At 40.2% G+C, this 18,835-nt stretch overlaps 1 protein-coding gene across 4 annotated transcripts in view; it reads right to left on the bottom strand.

Moving 5' to 3' along the window:
* MRPS31 (mitochondrial ribosomal protein S31) overlaps positions 1–18,178 on the bottom strand; it is a 34,181-nt gene extending 16,003 nt beyond the window's left edge. Inside the window, exons 1-5 of one of the 4 annotated variants that reach the window (XM_077867942.1) lie at positions 17,981–18,178; positions 12,985–13,269; positions 4,835–4,993; positions 3,556–3,693; positions 299–378 (exon numbers count right to left, since the gene is read on the bottom strand). In XM_077867942.1, the coding sequence (XP_077724068.1) occupies positions 299–378; positions 3,556–3,693; positions 4,835–4,993; positions 12,985–13,269; positions 17,981–18,105 (787 nt within the window). In that variant the 5' untranslated portion in view covers positions 18,106–18,178. Of the gene's footprint in view, positions 1–298; positions 379–3,555; positions 3,694–4,834; positions 4,994–12,984; positions 13,270–17,090; positions 17,324–17,980 lie in introns of those variants that run through there. The other 3 variants (XM_077867941.1, XM_077867944.1, XM_077867943.1) reach the window with 3 other exon arrangements.
* Positions 18,179–18,835: the final 657 nt, after the last annotated feature.

Below are 18,835 nucleotides of genomic sequence, written 5' to 3'. Positions count from 1 at the left end.
GGATGGATTATTAAAATACCTGACATTGTGCAATCAAAACATTAAGGATTTTTGAAAGATGGGATGTTTCTACACCTGAGAAATAATGTTTGTTTGTTTGTTTAAAGATTTATTTATGTATTCATGAGAGACAGAGAGAGAATGGCAGAGTCACAGGCAGAGGGAAGAAGCAGACTTCCTGCAGGGAACCCGATGTGGGTCTCAATCCCTGGACCCCGGGATCACATCCTGAGCAAAAGGCAGATGCTCAACTGCTGAGCCTCCCAGGCATCCCTGAGAAATAGTGTTCTTAACAAACCTGTTTCAGATGTCTCTTCAGTAACTGCCTTAAGGTCAAAAATATTAAGTCTCTTCCCTTTGAGCATATTTTTCCTAAGACTGAAAAAGAAAAAATAATTTAATATTTTTATACATTGCCAAGAAAAAATTATTTAAGAAAAAAAATTATTTTTAAAAGATTGTATGTATGTATGTATTTATTTATTTATTTATTTATTTATGAAAGACACACACAGAGAGAGAGAGGCAGACACACAGGCAGAAGGAGAGGCAGGCTTCATGCAGGGAGTCTGATGGGGCATTCGATTCCAGGACTTCAGGATCGTGCCCTGGGCCAAAGGTAGGCACTAAACCACTGAGCCATCCAAGGATCCCCAAGAAAAAAATTTTATATGAAAGACTAGGATAGAACTTTTTAAAAATTCCACTGACCCACACCAGACATTTTATTTTTATTTTTTTCACACCAGACATTTTAACTAAATTGTCAGATCTTTAGAACTGGTAACTAAAAACTGGAACAAATGCACTTGAAATTTTGCATCATGATACAATAAAGCAGTTTAAGCAGCTTAATTTCCAAAATATCTAACTGAAAAGATTAGCTTAATGTGCTATAATTTTTATGTGATCCATTTCATATTGAAGTTTTAGAAAACTCAACATTAGAAAGCTATTAGAATATGCTAAATTATAAACTGTTAAAGCCAATATTTGTCTTAGTTTAAGGGTAGAAAACACTGCCTGTTTAATTACAAACTATAATTATAAAAGATGGAATAGATAAATCAAAACATTCCCACTTATAAGGCACTCATTCTGCAATTTTAACATAATGATTAACTTTTTTTTACATAACATTTATAATTAACTATTGAAATTAATGTCAGGGAGTTAATAGGTAACTTTTCCCTGTGTATTTTAATCAACTGCTTTATGCATCAATTCACATTCATACTTGAATAAATTTACTGGTAGATTAAAAACTAATGCAAAACTGGAGAGTTCACTTTAAAATAATTTTGAATTCTCTTCTGAATCAAGTTACTTTCTTCTATGAAATTATATTAACTGAAAAAATTTAAATACCATATTGAAATTAGATAAAGTGATCTTAAATCACTTAAGTTTTCCTCTAGCTGGCTCCCAAGTATTTTTTTTCTTTTATTTATGATTTTATTTATTTATTCATGAGCCTGATGTGGGACTCAATCCCAGGGCCCCAGTGTCATGCCCTGAGCCAAAGCCTCAATGGCTGAGCCACCCAGGTGTCTGGGTCCTCAAGTATTCTTAAATAAAGGTATTTATGCTCCCCAACTCTTCTCAGTGCTTTGTATTCTTCTCCCCACCTGCACTCCCTCACTTTGCATCAGGTAAACAGGATGATGCATTAAGGTAACTCACAGTAAAGAGGGAATGATTTGGTCAAGTATGGAATTTTAGAATGTACTAAAGAGGAAGCGAAGGGAACAGTCATTTGCTATGCATCTACTATATATAGTTGGCACATTCCTTTCCTATTTATCAAGAAAGCCATTTAAGTTAGGCTTCAATTTTAGCATTTTATAGATAAGGAAACAGACCAACGAGGCTATAGAAGTTGCCCCAGTCCCAGAATTAGTCACTGGCACAGTGCCAAGATTCTGAGGCAGGCCAGAATGACTCCAGTGCCCTGTGCCTCACCCCTCTCTGTCTCTTGCTGAAAGAATAAGCCCAGAGTACATTTGTGGTGATCAGTTCAGGCCAAGACTGTCTCAGGCTGTCCCACAACAAAGCACAGTGAATACACTGGTATCTGACCACGGCTTCCCCTTACTCTAGAGTCCTTCAGCCAGCTTTTTAACACAGTCATTATATGTACATAAACACCTGTCCTAATTTTTTAGCTTCTCCCTTGCCACCTTCTAATTTTTAAAACTTTTTTTTTTTTTTTTTTTGATATGTGCATTGGGGGTGGGGGTGGGGGCAGAGGGAGAGACAGAATCTTAAGGAGGCTCCATGCCCAACACAGAGCCCATGCGGGACTCAATTTCACAACCCTGAGATCATGACCTGAGCTGAAATTAAGAGATGGACACTTAACCAACTGAGCCACCCAGGCGCCCCATCACCTTCTAATTGTTAATGACAACTAATATCATTAAGAATTAAATTATGATATACCATTCTGATGTAGCTACATGGGATCATTTCAAAGAAGACTAATTCAAACAAGACAAATCAAAAACAATTTTTTTTTTAAGTAAGCTCTACGGCCAACACAGGGCTTGAACTCACAACTTCCTGAGTCCCACCTCTACTGACTGAGTCAGCCAGGGACCCCTGAAATTAAATATTCTTGAGGAATCTTAGTAAAACACTAAGTACACATTCTACTTTATTCAATAATATGTCATAGGTATAAAATCACTTTAAACTAGTAATTCAAATAATCTCCCTAAGTCAACTATAAATAACTTCTTGAACTTCATTTTTAACTGTTGAGTATCTTTTACAATTGTCCTGTACAAATTAGTACTTGAACTTCTGAATGGAGCTAACTCAAGTTGCTGGGATTATACTTAAAATCTACAGAACACATAACACACTAAAAACACTCCCAACTGTAAGCATCATCTTCTACAAAGATCAATTAGTTTTTATTAGAGCATTAGAGCATACTAATATCTGGTTCCCCCTTCTCAACTACCATTTCTTGGCCTCGAAGGAGAGAAAACAAACTTTCTATAAATACAGACAGCTTTCTATCATAGAATAATTACATAAGGCATGGCTTAACATCTTTAAGTCTGCAAATTACCAAATTCAAATTGCTACAAATAATTTACCACGTTAAGGTATTATAATGGGTCTTCCTTTCTTTTTTTTTGATGGTGGGGATTATTTCTCCAAGGTATGAATAATGATAATTATACAGAGAGATATAAAGATTATATAAATATACATTGTTATATACATATCAGAATGAAAAATGATGCTTCTTACAAAATGTTCATTTGTTCAGAATTCAATCAGCTCCACTTATCCTAAATCAGGAGACTTCTATTCATCATGGATAAATGGAAGGCAGGGCCTAATTTGATTAATGGTATAGAAAAGCATAAGACTGCTAAACCCAGAACATCTTTTCCTTTACAGGAAATGGTACATGCAGAGCGTGAAGACAGATAAAAATGCATCCATAATGCTCAAATATCTATCAGCAATAACACGCACAGAATAAAGTACATATACAGAGAATTAAACAAAACCAAACAGACTGCAAAGCCTGCATACCTTTTTTTAACATCACTTGTCTTTTGGCTCATGTAGTCATCAGATCCTTCATCAAACTGAATTTGATGCACTGGTCTTGTACTAACTCTAATTGTGGCAGATTTGGCAACTTTCATGTCTGATATTATGTTACTGACACTGAAATAAGAAAAAGGTCAAGTATATTAGAAATTGTAGCTACAGGATAGTAATAAACTTTCTTGCACACGGGATTCATATCACTTAATTCATTTTTTTTCACTTCCATGCACTAATACATTATAAAATGTTATGTTTAAATGAAAGATTGTATGTCACACATTAACATTTACATTCCATAGACCACTAAGATTTGTTTCCTTTTGAAACATAACTTTTGAAGGTGTTCTTTAGAAATGTTCATTTAAAATATCAGTGTCACTTATGAAAAAGTATCAAACATTTGAAGTTGTGTATCAATTTCAAACCTGGCATGAAGTAATGAGATCAGAGGCTACCTGAGAAGGTGCCAGCTAAAAGGATAAGAGAAACAAGTGAAAGAAACAGGACTGAAGATGATCATGATACTGTGTATAAGATCAGATTAGTTAATAGGAAAAAGTTAATTTTCTCAGTAAACTGTCTTGTTCTGTTATTTGTTTTTAATAACATTACTGAATTTACTGTCTTTTTCAGGGACATGAAATTGTGTAACTTTGTGGGAAAAATTTAAACCATTCCACTGATCTTTTATTTTTTTTAAAAAAGATTTCATTTATCCATTTGACAGAGGGAGACTGAGCACAAGCAGGAAGGGCTGCAGAAGGAAAGGGGAAAACAGGCTCACCACTGAGCAGAGAGCCAGATGCGAGGCTCAGTCCCAGGACTTCAGGATCATGACATGAGCGGAAGGAGACACTCAACTTACTGAGCCATCCAGGCACCCCTGTTCAAACTCCATTGATCTTTTAAAAACTGCAATCTTTCTTAAAATGTGAGTTTTCTTTTTCTTTTTTTTTTAAAGATTCATTATTTATTTTAGAGAAACACAAGCAGACTCATTGCTGAGTGCAAAGTCTGACATAGGGCTTGATCTCACAACCCTAAGATCAGACTTGAGCCAAAAACCACAACTTGGACCAACAAACTGCACCACCCAGACACCTCAAGATGTGAATTTTCTTAAAAAAGCAAATTACTAATATTCCACTTAGGAGAAATATATATAAATGAATATATTGTGTACATTACTCACCAGTCATATGAAAAGAGCCTCTTTTGAAAAACTAGCATTACAGACAGAACTATTTGATTCACTAACCTAATTTTTGCTCTTCCTCCATTTTTCTGTGCCTTTGAGACTTCTTCATGCTGCTGGAGCTGCCTGAGCAGCTCTGACTTGGTTGTCTGCTTATCAAAAGGGAGAAAATCTGCAATAGCAGATGCAGCAGCTACCAACTCAGGACTCAAGGACTTGGTTCTAACAAAGAAAATGAAAACCAAATTAAAAAAAAAAAGGCATTACTTATTATGCCATTAGTTTAGTGTAAAGTAAAATGATTTTTTCAGAGAAAACTTTTTTGCCATTCAAAAAATACCATTTCTGACAAAATCAAAAATTTTAAAATATTAGGTTTTTTTTTTTTTTTTTTTTTTAAGTAGGTACCACACACAAGGTGGAGCCTAAAGTAGGGCTCAAACTCAGGACACTGAGGCCTGAGCCAAGATCAAGAGCCACACATTCAATTCACTGAGCCACCCAGGGGCTCTACATATTGGTTTTATATAAATTTTAAAAGACTCATTTATTTGAAAAAGAGATTGAGAGCGTGTGCTTGCATGAGATAGGGGAGGGTCAGAGGGGAAAAGCAGACTTCCTGCTTAGCAGGGAGCCCAATAGGGCTGGAGTCGGGGGGCTGGATCCTGGGGCTCCAGTATCATGACCTGAGCAGAAGGCAGATGCTTAACTGAGTCACCAAGGCGCCCCTTATATAAACTTTAAAATGTTAAAAGCTGAAGTTAATGGATACTCGTTGAAGCATAATACTAACTCAGAACAATATATTAAAGTAGAGGGGTGAGGAAAAGAAAAAAATGGCTATTATAATTTACTGGATTTTTAAATTAGATGCCAATTTATTTCAGAAACTATATATACCGCAAGCAAATATTAAAGTAGCTAAATCTATTCACCTATCATGATAAATCCATATAACAGTACTCAGCTCACACCAAAAACATGAAACAATGAAAAGTTGGATTAAAAAAAAAGTATGCACTGTATGATTCCATTTATATCAACTTCTAGAACAGGCAAAGTTAATGTAAGGTGAAAAAAAAATCAGAATAGTTGTGAGGCAGAAGGCTACTGACAGGAAGACAGAAATGAGAAATGCTCTGTGTCTTGATAAGCATGAGGCTACATGGACATATCATATCCATTTGACAAAATCCTATAGCTAAGATGTGCATGCTTCAAAGTATACAAATTTTACCTGAAAAAAAAAAAAAAAGAACCATAAATCATCATCATGATCTAGCATGAGATAGAAAGTAGGTAAAGATATAAATGACACAAGAAAGGCAAAATGTTGGTTACTGAAACTCTGTAGGTCCAAAGGGGTTCATTAACATGATACTGTTTTAAATTTTCCATAAGAAAAAGCTGTAAAAAAAAAAGCTCCTTCGCAATAATCAGGGTAAATTAATGCAAAAATGTGCCAGATGTAAAAAGAAATTATCTAGCTTATTTACATATTCTCACAAAGAACTGCTACCTCAGTGAGTGGAATCCAAGTTAATGTTTTACTATATTTGACTTTCTACATAATGATCGGTTGTCTAATATGCAAATCAAAGTTCCCAAATCCTTGAAGTTGTTGGATAAAGATTTAAGGACTTTACCTAAGATAGGAGAGTTCTAAAATCTGATTGCTAAAGAAGAAAAACGGGAGAATAAAAGAGGGCATATTACAATTAGTTTAAAAAAAAAAAAAAAGAGCTACTTTCAAAACTATTATCTATGAATAAGGTCTGAACTTTATCTCAAATTACTTACAGAAACTACTTGAGAGGTCTGTTTTCAAATTTTAATATACATATTTGATCAGAATATACAAAGAAAAAAAAGAAAGAAAAAGAATATACAAAGAATATAGATGAGTGTTCATTTTCTAGAGCCATGCATTTTATCACGATGATGTTCTTTGTAATCATAGCTTCTGGCTTTATAACTTGAAATGTTCTAATTAATAAAAATTTTCAGGGAGCCTCCATCATTGAAATAAGACAATCTTTACACACTGAGATCTTTCTACATAGATTTTTAAAAGGTGATGAGAACTTTAAAGTAACCTTTAACAATCTATTCTTTCCTATAATTCAGACTATTTCATGAAAACATATTTTATACCCTTCTGTACTTCCTAAATTTGTTTAAAATGAACTATACGGCATACACAAGTTTGGAAAAAAAAATTTTTTTTTTAAAGATTTTATTTATTCATGAGAGACACAGAGAGAATGGCAGAGACACAGACAGAGGGAGAAGCAGTCTCCATGCAGGGAGCCTGATATGGGACTCGATCCTGGGACTCCAGGATAGCGCCCTGGGCCGAAGGCAGGCCCTAAACCACTGAGCCACCCTGGGATTCCCTGGAAAAAAAATTCTAATTAGGGGAAGGATACTATTAAGGGGACACAGAAATTACCATAATTTTTGGCAACTTGATCACATATATCTAAAGACTAAGGGATGCTGCTGGCTGGCTCAGTTGGTTGAGCACCTGACTTAATTTTGGCTCAGGTTATGATCTCAGGGTTAGGAGGAGGAGCCCCAAGGTGCACTCATTCTCCCTCTGCTTCTCCCTTACTTACGCTTGTGCTCCTTCCCTCTTCAATAAAAAAGAAGAAGAAGAAGAAGAAGGAGAAGGAGAAGGAGAAGGAGAAGGAAGAAGAAGGAAGAAGGAAGAAAGAAGAAGAAAGAAGAAAGAAGAAAGAAGAAGAAAGAAGAAAGCAAGCTCAAAATATAATGCAAATCCTTTTACCTAGCAATTCTACTTCCAGGACTATTTGTCTAAAGAAAATAAGCAGATACATACATGGAATTTGAGAAATACTACACACTCCAAATTTAAGGCCTAAGTAGTTTCATCCTTGTGTCTGAAAGGCAAGTCACCTCTCAGATATCTGCATAGCTTTATCCATAACTTTATTTCAGGTCTTTTTTTTTTTTTTTTTTTTTTTTTTTAGAGAGAATGCTTGGTGAGGGGAGGGGCAGAAGAAGCAGCTGAGAGAGAATCTCAAGCAGACTCCACGCTTAGTACCAAGCCTGATGCAGGGCTTGAACTCACAACCCCAAGATCACGACCTGAGCTGAAATCAAAAGCCGGACACCCAACCGAGCAACCTAAGTGCTCCTTTATTTCAGGTCTTTGCTCAATCACTATTCTTCCAGGATCCCTTTGTGTCTGTGTGGTATGAGTATATATACTCTCTCCCACCCTGTGATTCCCCTGCCATTATGTAAGGAGTAGAGACTTTTTTTTTTTTTTTTTTTTTACTTTTTTTGAGACTGTTTTGTTCACTGTTCTACCTCCATCTCCTTGGACAATGCCTGAGATATAACAACAATCTAAAGTTGCTGAATGAAAGACGTTAATCATAGCATTATTTTATACTAATGAAAAGCTAGAAATAATCTAAATTTCAACTCATGGATTCATCAATTAATAACTAGCTGAAACCTTCTTATTGGATAATCAGAACAGGTAGTTGCTTAGTTAAGATAAAGTAGGAGCTAGAAATTTTGGTTATTGCTGTACTCACCATGGGTCTTATTAGGTTCCACAACAAATTCAGACTCACAGGACTACCACAAACATGCCTGGCCCAGTCTATCCAGAAGATAAAGGACAGAACAACAGTAGGCTGGCAGAGTAATCTCAGGTCAGCACTCATGTGGATGACACTGTACATGCCATCCAAAAGTTAGGACAGAGGATCCACACCATGCAGGCACGGGAGCTGCTTCGTTTAGTGCTCCACGGGAATTGGTGCGCTCTTATGACAAGGCCACAGTTTCCAGGGTCCCTACAATGGAATGCAGTTATAGGAGTAACTGCACTCAAGGAAGCATAGGTACCTATAGTTTTCCCAATCTGAATGCAATCAGGGGTCAATTTTATCATGGTATTGTTCCCTTCAGTACATCAGACATCAGCAGTCATCAGGTTAACAGGTGTGGCAGATTCTATTTTTAGAAAACAGAGACAGCATATTTCTGGTCCCACGAACTCTTCCAAAACCTTGCCAAATCCCCAAGAGAGGGAATCCATGTCCCCTCCCCTTAAAACCAGGGGAACCGTTATGACTGCCTCCAAGAACAAAATGATAGAGATGACTCACTGTGACTTGTGAGCCTAGGTCATATAAAGTAACACAGCTTTTGTTTGGCTCTCTTTTGAGATGTCTGTCCATAGAACTCAGCTAGCAGATTACAGAGAGCCCCAAAGACAGCCTCAGCCAAAAGCCAGCATCAGCCACTGGAATGTAAGTGAGCAAACCACCACCGTGCACAGGCCCTCCCTAGTGCAGAGTGGGGCAGACACAGCTACCTCTGCCACACTCTACCCAAGCCTCGGGATGGTTTGTTATGCAGCAACACGTAATTGGAACAGATTTTAGGGTCTGGAAGTTGGGTGCTACTGTAACAAAAAAACAATATGTATGGGATAAATTTGGGTATTGGGCAGTGGGTAGAAATTGGAAAGACCTTTGAGCCTGAGGGCCCTCAAAGCCGCTATGAGGGAGAACTTTGGGAAAACCAATATTACTGGAAGCTGCAGGAAAGGGGACTTCTATTTAGCAATACTGTTGCTTGAAGTAATGTAAAAAATAGTTAATATACTCAGTGAATTGGGTGAGCCAGTAAAAGGAGACTTCCAGTATAGAAGATGCCTCCTGGCTTCTTAGTTGCCGAGGGTAAAATGTGAGAAGAGATAAGAAAGAACTGTATCATATAAAGGAGTCAAGACTGGCGGGATCAAAAATAAAACATTTCTCATTCTCAGCAAATGATGCTAAAGTTTAGAAATGGCTTCTGAACAGTGATCAAATTCAGGGCAATGTCAGGAAAACATGGTCTAACGATAAAGCCACAGGCATCACTATAAAACCCTTTGTTAAAATCTTAGATTTATTTTTTTCAAAGATTTATTTTTAAGTAATCTTTACAACAAATGTGGGGCTCAAATTCACAATCCTGAGATCAAGAATTACAGTCTACCAACTGCGCCTGTTAGGCACCCCAAGATCTTAGAAAGATTTAAAATGGTACCTCAGAGAGCCTATAAACAGATAACAGGAATTCTAAAAACTTCTGGGTGTGGTCTCACAGCCTTGCACAGGGAGCTCAATGTAGAGTAGGACTTAAGTTCCCAAACAGTGCCTTACGGCATCCTGGAGCACCCTGGAGAAATACAGCTATCTCTCAGGGACCATGTGAACTGTAGTTCACAGTTTTGACCCTAGACTACTGCATTCCTTTTGATGACATCATATTTTTGTGAATGGTTCTGGCAGTTGCCATGATAAAAAAGCAAGTCCCCTCAGAAATCAATATGAAACAGGAAATGAGAGTGGTAGTATCCACCCTGATTCCAAGGCTATATCATAAAAATACAAACTCCTTTGGCTCGCTTTCTTTTGGTCCACTAGCCTCTGGAGCCCCACTGCCATGTACTGAGAAAGCCCAGGCCACACAGAGGCCACATGTAGGTGTTTCTGGTAACAGTCCTGACTAAGGTCTTAGCTAACAGCCAGCTGCAACCCTCAAAGCTATGAATGAGCAAACCCTCAGATGATTCCAGCCATTGGACTTCTAAGTCTTCAGAATGAGACAGAATAGAGCAGAATTAGCCTTCTCTACTGTGTTCTGTCCAAAATAACCCATAGAATCCATGAGCATAAAAAATCGTTGTTTTATGCCACTAAGTCTTACAGTAACTGTCATGTAGCCACACTAACTGTATCAATGGCCATTCAATGTATAATAAAAATTTAAAAAAAACTAAAAGCAGGGCATACATGGAGCCACCACAGTCCTAAAGCAAAGGTGATGATCAACCCAAATCTGTGCATCTGGGTTCCCTTAAAAAAAAAAAGGTGGGGTGGGGAAAAAAATCATTAAAAGATACATTTATAAAAAAATTTTTATTAAGTAAAGTCTATGCCCAGTGTGGGGCTCAAACTTATGACACCAAGATTAAGTGTTGCATGCTCCACTGACTGAGCCAGCCAAGTGCTCCTAAAAGATACATTAAAAGGAAAGAAAAAAAAAAGGATTTGGGCACCTCGGTGGCTCGGTGGTTGAGCATCTCTGCCTATGTCTCTGCTTCTCTTTGTCTCTTGTGTATAAATAAATAAAACCTTTTTAAAAAAAGATTTATTTATTTGAGAGACAAAGTGAGAAAGTGTGTGTGTGTAGGAAGAATAAAAAGAGAGGGACAAGCAGACTCCATGCTGAGTGCAGAGACCATCGTGGGGCTGGATCTCAGGACCACTATATCATGGCCTGAGTTGAAACCAAAAGTCTGACACTCCACCAACTGTGCCATCCAGGAAACCCTAAAAGATACATTTTTAAAAGAAACATATCTCATTCACCAATCTTTTCATGCGAGGCCAAAGCCCTTCTTTGAGTAGAAGTTCCAACAAACATCTTTTATATATACACTGCACTCATACTCCATCCTTCAAGAGTTCCAATTTTGGTTTCTTTAAAGTGGAAACACAGACCAAGAACTTAAAAATGTTTAACAAAGAATTCTGAGTACAGAATTTTCTTACATTTTTCTGCTTATCTCTTCATACCTAATTGGAAAGGAATTTTTATTATTTTTAAAGATTTTATTTATTTATTCATGAGACACACAGAGAGATGCAGAAACACAGATAGAGGGAGAAGCAGGCTCCCTGCAGGGACCTCGATGCGGGACTTGATCCCTGGACCGAGCCGAAGGTAGATGCTCAACCACTGAGTCATCCAGGCGTCCCTGGAAAGGAATTTTTTAAATTTCCTTTTCTGAGTCTTTGCAAAACATTCAATTCATTTTACATAATTAAATTACATAATTATAATAAAAACCACATTGAGTCACAAACAGGTCTGGAAGCTTAAAATAAAACTCTTGATAAGTATTTATATATGTGTTTTTATCATTTAATTCTACATACTTTTATATAATGTTTTTGTTTTATTTGCACCTGGCTGGATCAGTCAGAAGAACATCTGACTCTTGATCTCAGGGCTGTGGGTTTGAGCCCCACACTGTAAAGATTACGTAAAAATAAATAAATAAATAGAGGAGGAGGTACCTATGGATGGGTACTCACTATGTGAATTAGCTTATTCTCTACCACTCAATTATGCTTTCCAGAGGTAATTTTGATACAATGTGATACAATATAGAAACCAAGAAGCTTCACAAAAATATTAAGTCATTCTGAAAAAGAGCAATCTACATTATCTGTTGATTCTGCTAAGAGAAGTCACAGATGGAACGCCTGGGTGGCTCAGCGGTTGAGTGTCTGCCTTCCGGCTCAGGGCATGATCCTGTGGAGTCCCACATTGGGCTCCCAGCAGGGAGACTGCTTCTCCCTCTGCCTGTGTCTCTGCCCTCTCTGTGTCTCTCATGAATAAATAAATAAAATCTTAATAAAAACCCAACTAAACACTGTCATTTAAACTACAACACAGTACTGAAATATTATTGATTGCACTTAGAATCGGCAAAATGTAATACTCTTTTGACAAGCACAAGTAATTACAATATTTTGAGGAAACCACATAAGCTGAGAGCACTGATAATTACTGGTCAAAGGAAGTCATATAAAACAGTTGTAACCAATATGGTTAAATCCTAGGTGGACTTTTTAAAATGGAAATTTCAAATAAACAAGTCCTTCAGACACACAACACTACCTTCAAATCAGGATATAAATGATTTGATAATTAACGGTTTAAAGAGGCAATTAAATGGCAGTTAATTATACTGATGACTATGTAAGAAAGCATGTGGAATTCTTAATTAGATCATGACTCTTTTCCGCTCTAGATTGCAGATGTCCCCTTCCAATTTATTTACTTATTTAAAAGAATTTTTTTTCTCCCCCCAGCCCCCGCCTTTTTAAGTAGTCTCCATGCCCAATGTGGAGCCCAACATGGGGCTTGAACTTACAACCCCAAGATCAAGAGTTGCATGCTCTGCCCACTGAACCAGTCAGGCACCTCTACCCTTCCTATTTTGATACAGGGGGTAACAGTATCTCTCAAGTAAGTGTTAGAGTCTCTTTGTGTTTACAGACTGATAGTCTTCATGCAGCATCTCCAGGTCCTCTAACTTCATTTTTTTTTTCCTAAAAGAAAAAAGAGTTTCAAAAATTACTGAATTGAAATTCAATTCATTTTACCTCTTCTTTGGGGCATCTCCTGGAGCTTTTTGAAGCTTGTTGATTGTAGCTTCCACACTTTTAAGTTGTCTTGTGCTGGACGGCTTGGTTGTTTGTACATTTACTGTGCTTAATTCAATTTTCATGCCTTTAATAATACCTAACAAATCTTTTTTGGTATTCTCCTTTACACTCTCTTGGCTCTCTGTTTCCTTGGAAATCTCATGCATTGAAGCAGGCTGCTCATCTTTCTTGCTACAAATTGTGTTGTTAGTGCCAAAATATCTTTGGACATTATTTTTTGTCCTAGAAAGAAGCATTAAAGGAAAAAAAATGAAAAATACAACGCAAAATAATAAGGCAAGGATTCAAAACACTGCTACTATGTGTTTTAAAAATTTTCCAATTCACACCCTTCCTTTTTGCTTTTTATCATTATTGTCCGCAACTATAATAATGACAGCAATGTAACATTTACTGAATATGTACTATGTGCCAGGTCTAGTGCAACATATTTACATACATTTCCTCAAACCCACATCAATTCCATAAGGTAAGTATTATCCTCACTGTGTAGATAAGGAAAGTAGAAACCAGAGAAGTGAAGTGACTTACCCAAGGTCATGTAGCTCTGCACTCACTAAGGCCTAAGACATGTTCGTGAGTCACAAATGGGTTACAGGTGTGCTGAGGCTGACTGATCACCTGGTCCTTGAGGTAGCTGGGTGAGGCCTGGGGCTGCTGGTACTTCTATTCACTGCCTCCCTCCATTTATCTCAGGGTTTAATACAAAGATCATTTTCTCTGCATTCTGTGACATTTAAAAGAGGTCAAAACTTTCTGATCTGCCATCTGAGGTGGAAATGCTACCAAGATACAGATTTTCGTGAAAATCCTTATGGTGAAGACCATCACTCTCCAGAATGAACCCTCAGATACAATAGAAAATGTAAGGGCTGGGGCACCTGGGTGGCTCAGTTGGTTAAACATCTGCCTTCAGTTCAGGCCATGATCTCAGAGTCCTGGGATCCAGCCCCCTTGGGCTCCCTGCTTCTTCCTCTCCCTCTGTTTCTCCCCCAGCTCATGCCACACACACACATACACACACACACACACACACACACTCTCTCTCTCTCTCAAATAAATAAATAAATCTTCTTTAAAAAAAAAAAAAAAAAGTGAGAGAAAATGTAAAGGCCAAGATCCAGGATAAGGAAGGAATTCCTCCTGATGAGCAGGAGGCATGATCTTTGCTGGCAAGCAACTGGAATATGGACGTACTTTCTCTGACACAACATTCAAAACGAGCCCACTCTTCATCTTGGGTTGAGACTTCATGGTGATGCTAAGAAAAGGAAGAAGTCTTACATCACTCCCAAGAAGAATAAGCATAAGAGAAAGAAGATTTAAGTTAGCTGCCCCTAAAATACTATAAGATGGATGAGAATGGCAAAATCAGTCACCTTTGTCAGGAATGCCCTTCAGATGAATGTGGTTCTGGAGTTTTTATGGTTGGCCACTTTGACAGACATTATTGTGACAAATGTTGTCTGACCTATTGCTTCAACAAACTGGAAAGGAATTGTTCATAGGTTGATAAAAGATATGAACTAACATTAAAAAAAGTTGCAAAACCATTAATAAATTTCAATTTATTATGTTCAAACCCCAAACTGACTGCCAAATCCTTGCTCTTTTTTTCTTTTAAGATTTTATTATTTATTTGACAGAGAGAGAGAGAGAGCACGCGCGCGCACAAGCAGGGGGAGCGGCAGGCAGAGGGAGAAGAGGCTCCCTGCTGAGCTGGGAGCCCAACGCAACATAGGGTTTGATCCCAGGACTGTGGGATCATGACCTGAGTTGAAGGCAGACACTTAGCCACCTGAACCACCTGGGTGCCCCACAAGTCTTTGCTCTTAACATGATATAATAATACCTCATTAAAGAGTATAAAAGTAAAGAAATTTCTATTCATAAAGAAAAATTTCTTTTAAAAAACATGACTGGGTATTACTCTGATCTGATCAACTTTCTCATTGAGCTACATGTCATTTAACAAATCACTATTTGTAAGCTAATCTAAAATGGACCAGTAAAAAGGATATTCAATAGCTACTTTCTGCTTTCTTCATTAGATACATTTGTGAAAAAGAACAACACAAATGATTATACCTATTTCAAATTCATGCAAACTTAGATTTGCCAAATCTAAGTAATTTTATTATTTTTATTAATTTTATTTTGTGGTGTTAAAAATCTTTTGATACTTGATATTGAACTTTTTTTTAAAAAAAAGATATATTTATTTATTTAAGAACTAGAGAGAGTGTAAGGATGAGCAGGAGGGAAGAGGGAGAAAGAATCCCAAGCAGACCAGCACTGAGGACGGAACCTCATGTGGGACTCGATCTTACAACCCTGAGATCATGACCTGAGCCCATGTTAAGAGACGTTTAACTGACTGCACCGCCCAGGTGCCCTGAGACTGAAGAACTCAAAAAGATAATGAATGTGTTAGATTAAGAAGGTATAACGCATAAAAAGTCATTCATTAAATACAATGAGTATCTACTCTGTGCTGGGCACTATATTACACATTGACAATACATTAGTAAATAAGAATTTGTTGGTCCCTATCTTTCTGAAGTGAACAGGCTAAAGTACTATTTCTCAAACTTCAATATGCGTAAGAATTACCCAGAGGATTTTTTTAAAAAAAACCAACAGGTTCTGTGGTCCTGCCAAGGAATTCTGACTCAGTAGCTTTGAGGAGGAGCTCAACTGTTTGCATTTCTAATAAGTTTCCAAGTAATTCTGATACTGCCCATGAGAGCACCCCATCTGAGAAGTCATGTTATGTACGTCATTTAATCCTTACAATCTTATAGGACAGGTTTTACTACTTCTGTATTATAGAAGAAATTGATGCTCAAAGAGGTTAAATCAGTGGTTTTTAAACTTTAGGGATCATATGAATTATTCAGGGTGCTCATTTATTTAAAATATATTCCTGAGGGGCATCTGGGTGGCTCAGTGGTTTAGTGTCTGCCTTTGGCTCAGGTCATGATCCCAGGATCGAGTCCCACATCAGGCTCTGCACAGGGAGTCTGCTTCTCCCTCTGCCTGTGTATCTGCCTATCTCTGTATGTCTCTCATGAATAAATAAATAAAGTCTTTAAAAATAAATAAAATATATTCCTGAGATTCTTAGTTGCTAGGTTGGAATGTGGCCCAAGGACCTGCATTTTTTTTTTAATTTTTTTTATTTATTTATGATAGTCACAGAGAGAGAGAGAGAGGCGCAGAGACACAGGCAGAGGGAGAAGCAGGCTCCATGCACCGGGAGCCCGACGTGGGATTCGATCCCGGGTCTCCAGGATCGCGCCCTGGGCCAAAGGCAGGCGCCAAACCGCTGCGCCACCCAGGGATCCCTCAAGGACCTGCATGTAATCAAAATGCCAGGTGATTCTGATACAACTCATCTCAGGACCCTACATCAGACCCCTGGGTTACTTATTATATCAAGTTCTCAAAGCTAGCCAATAGCAGTATCAGACTAGGGACCCTTTAACGAAAGACAAAATGGCTATTTCCAAGAATGCTGAAACAAACTATTTGATCCACTTATAAAAACGTCAGACTTTAACAAGCATCAAATCTGGATTTAACACTCAGAATGGAAAACCAATCGCCTAACTAGTAGCCTTATAATCAGTACACAGGATCTTCTTCATACTATCATTCAATATATGATACAGTTTGATTTAGGAAAATGCTCTGATTATTATCTCACATGTGAAAGTTAAGTTAGTATTAAAGATATTACAACAAAAGGTAGCAATCAGGAGAATGAATCTCACATATAACCCTCCATCCTTCAATGTCTCCCTCTAGGACTGCTACGGGGCCACAGAATGTAATCTATATTTATTTCAGGAAGATCATGTATAGGCAGTAAATCCGTAACACTAAAAAAATAAAATTTCAGTCATACCCTCCCATCTGAGCTTGTTTCCACTTAGAGCATCTCCTCAGCACTTCAAATACAGCATATCCAAAACCACATTCCAGAGTTCCCCTCTCCGGCTGCCCACCGTTCACCTTTCTGTACTGAAAGGGCTTCTTACCGTAACAGATACTTGGAATTCTAAAAACTATGACCGATTTAAAAAGTGTTCTCGAAGCTGCTCCTCAATCTTCCGTTACCACTGGCGGTGCGCCGATCCTCCAGCTTCCCCTCCACCCGGTCGCCTCCTCCATCCTGTGGCTACTGACCTGCTTAGAGCTACGCCTACGCACACTGGCCCCAAATGGTTCTGTATGGGCCGGACGCAACGGAGCTAGCTTCCTGTCCCGATGAGGGCTCTCTGGGGAGAAGCAGCAGCACCGAGCAAGGATAGCGACTTGCCCTGTGTGGCTGGCTGCGACCCTGGGGGCCCCTCGATTTTGTCAGGCTCCTTTTGCAGAAAGGATACGCCGAACGCCCCCTGCGGTGGCCAGTGGTCCCGACCGGCTCACCCGGCGCTACTTGGATAAAGAAAGCGTCGGGTGCTCGCGCAGCATCTCGGCTTTGCGGCGCTGCACCTGGGCGGCGGGCGCGGGGACCGGCGGCCGTGGCGGCCGCACCCGGACGGCGGCTGTCGGGGCGTGAGCCCGAGCGCACACCGGGCGCAGGAGCCAGGCCATCACAGTCTTGGGAAGCGAGACGAACGAGCAAATAAAAAGGAAGTAAAGAAGACGCCCTTGGACCTTGGGCCTGGACCCTGGACTGAAAGACACGAGGAGGCGCGGGCGGGGACGCAGCAGCCGCGCACCCGCAGCTCCGGCTCGCGGTATGCCCTTGGGCAAGTCCTTTCACCTCCCCGGGGTTTCCCTCTCCTCAAATTTAAAGCAACCGCCTCTCGGGTGCTCGGGCTGTGACACGGGACCCCGGAAGCCGGAGAGCGCGCACCGAGAGCACCGAGGGGGCCGGGGCTTGCCCGAAGCCGGGCGGGGCCCACAGCGCCGGGCGCCGTACCTGGCCGTCGCGTGCGGAGCACCGAGGAGCACAGTCGCCGCCGCCGGCGCCTCGGAGCCTCCGGAGCAGAGCGGGAAGCGGGCCAGGGGGCGCAGCGGTCGGACGGCGGAGACCCTCGGAAACATCGCCGACAAGCACAGCGACCCGGCGGCAGCGCGGAGCGGCGCGGAGCGGCGCCCCCGCCCCCACACCCGCCCTCCGCTCCCGCTTCCGCCCCCAGCCCGGCGCGTTCCTCCCTTCTCGGTCCGACGTGCACCAGGAGTCGGGAACTGAGTTCCGGGCCTGCCGGGGCGGCCCCAGGGGCCCGGGCGGGCGGGACGCGGGGTTCGGCCCCGCCTCGCCGCAGCCGGAGGGCGGAGGGAGCGATCGGCGGGGCCCTGGGGCGGCAGGACTCACGGCCTTCGCCGCGTTCTCGAAACGGCCCGTGGCCACCAAGGTAAAAAGAAAGATCGTCGTAGGACATGCCGCCCGATGGATTAGTATTTCTTTTCAGTCTTGGCTCTTTTTTTTAAGGTCGGGTCCTTTTTTTTAATAAAGATTCTATGTATTCGGGAGAGTGACGGAGCCACAGGCCGGGCCCTCAGGCTTGGCGGAGGCGGCGCCGGGCGAACCACCCAACCCCCCGGGCGGCCCGCGCGTCTCTCTCTCTCTCTCTTTTAATTTTTAAGTAAAATGTTCGCTTTTTAAAAGACTTCATTCATTCATTCATTGGTTTGACAGACATCGCGAGCCAGGGGGCGGGGCCGCAGCGGGCGGGCTCGGGACCCCGGCGTCGGGACGGAGCGGACGCGGGCGCCGAGCAGGCGCCGCTCCCCCGGGGCCCTGGAAGACGTGCTGGTGTGTTCCGGAGGCCGC

Source organism: Canis aureus, chromosome 24 (assembly GCF_053574225.1).
Source record: "Canis aureus isolate CA01 chromosome 24, VMU_Caureus_v.1.0, whole genome shotgun sequence".
Classification (NCBI taxonomy): domain Eukaryota; kingdom Metazoa; phylum Chordata; class Mammalia; order Carnivora; family Canidae; genus Canis; species Canis aureus.
The sequence above is the reverse complement of the archived record's forward strand: the minus strand, read 5'-3'. Positions and strand labels throughout refer to the sequence as shown.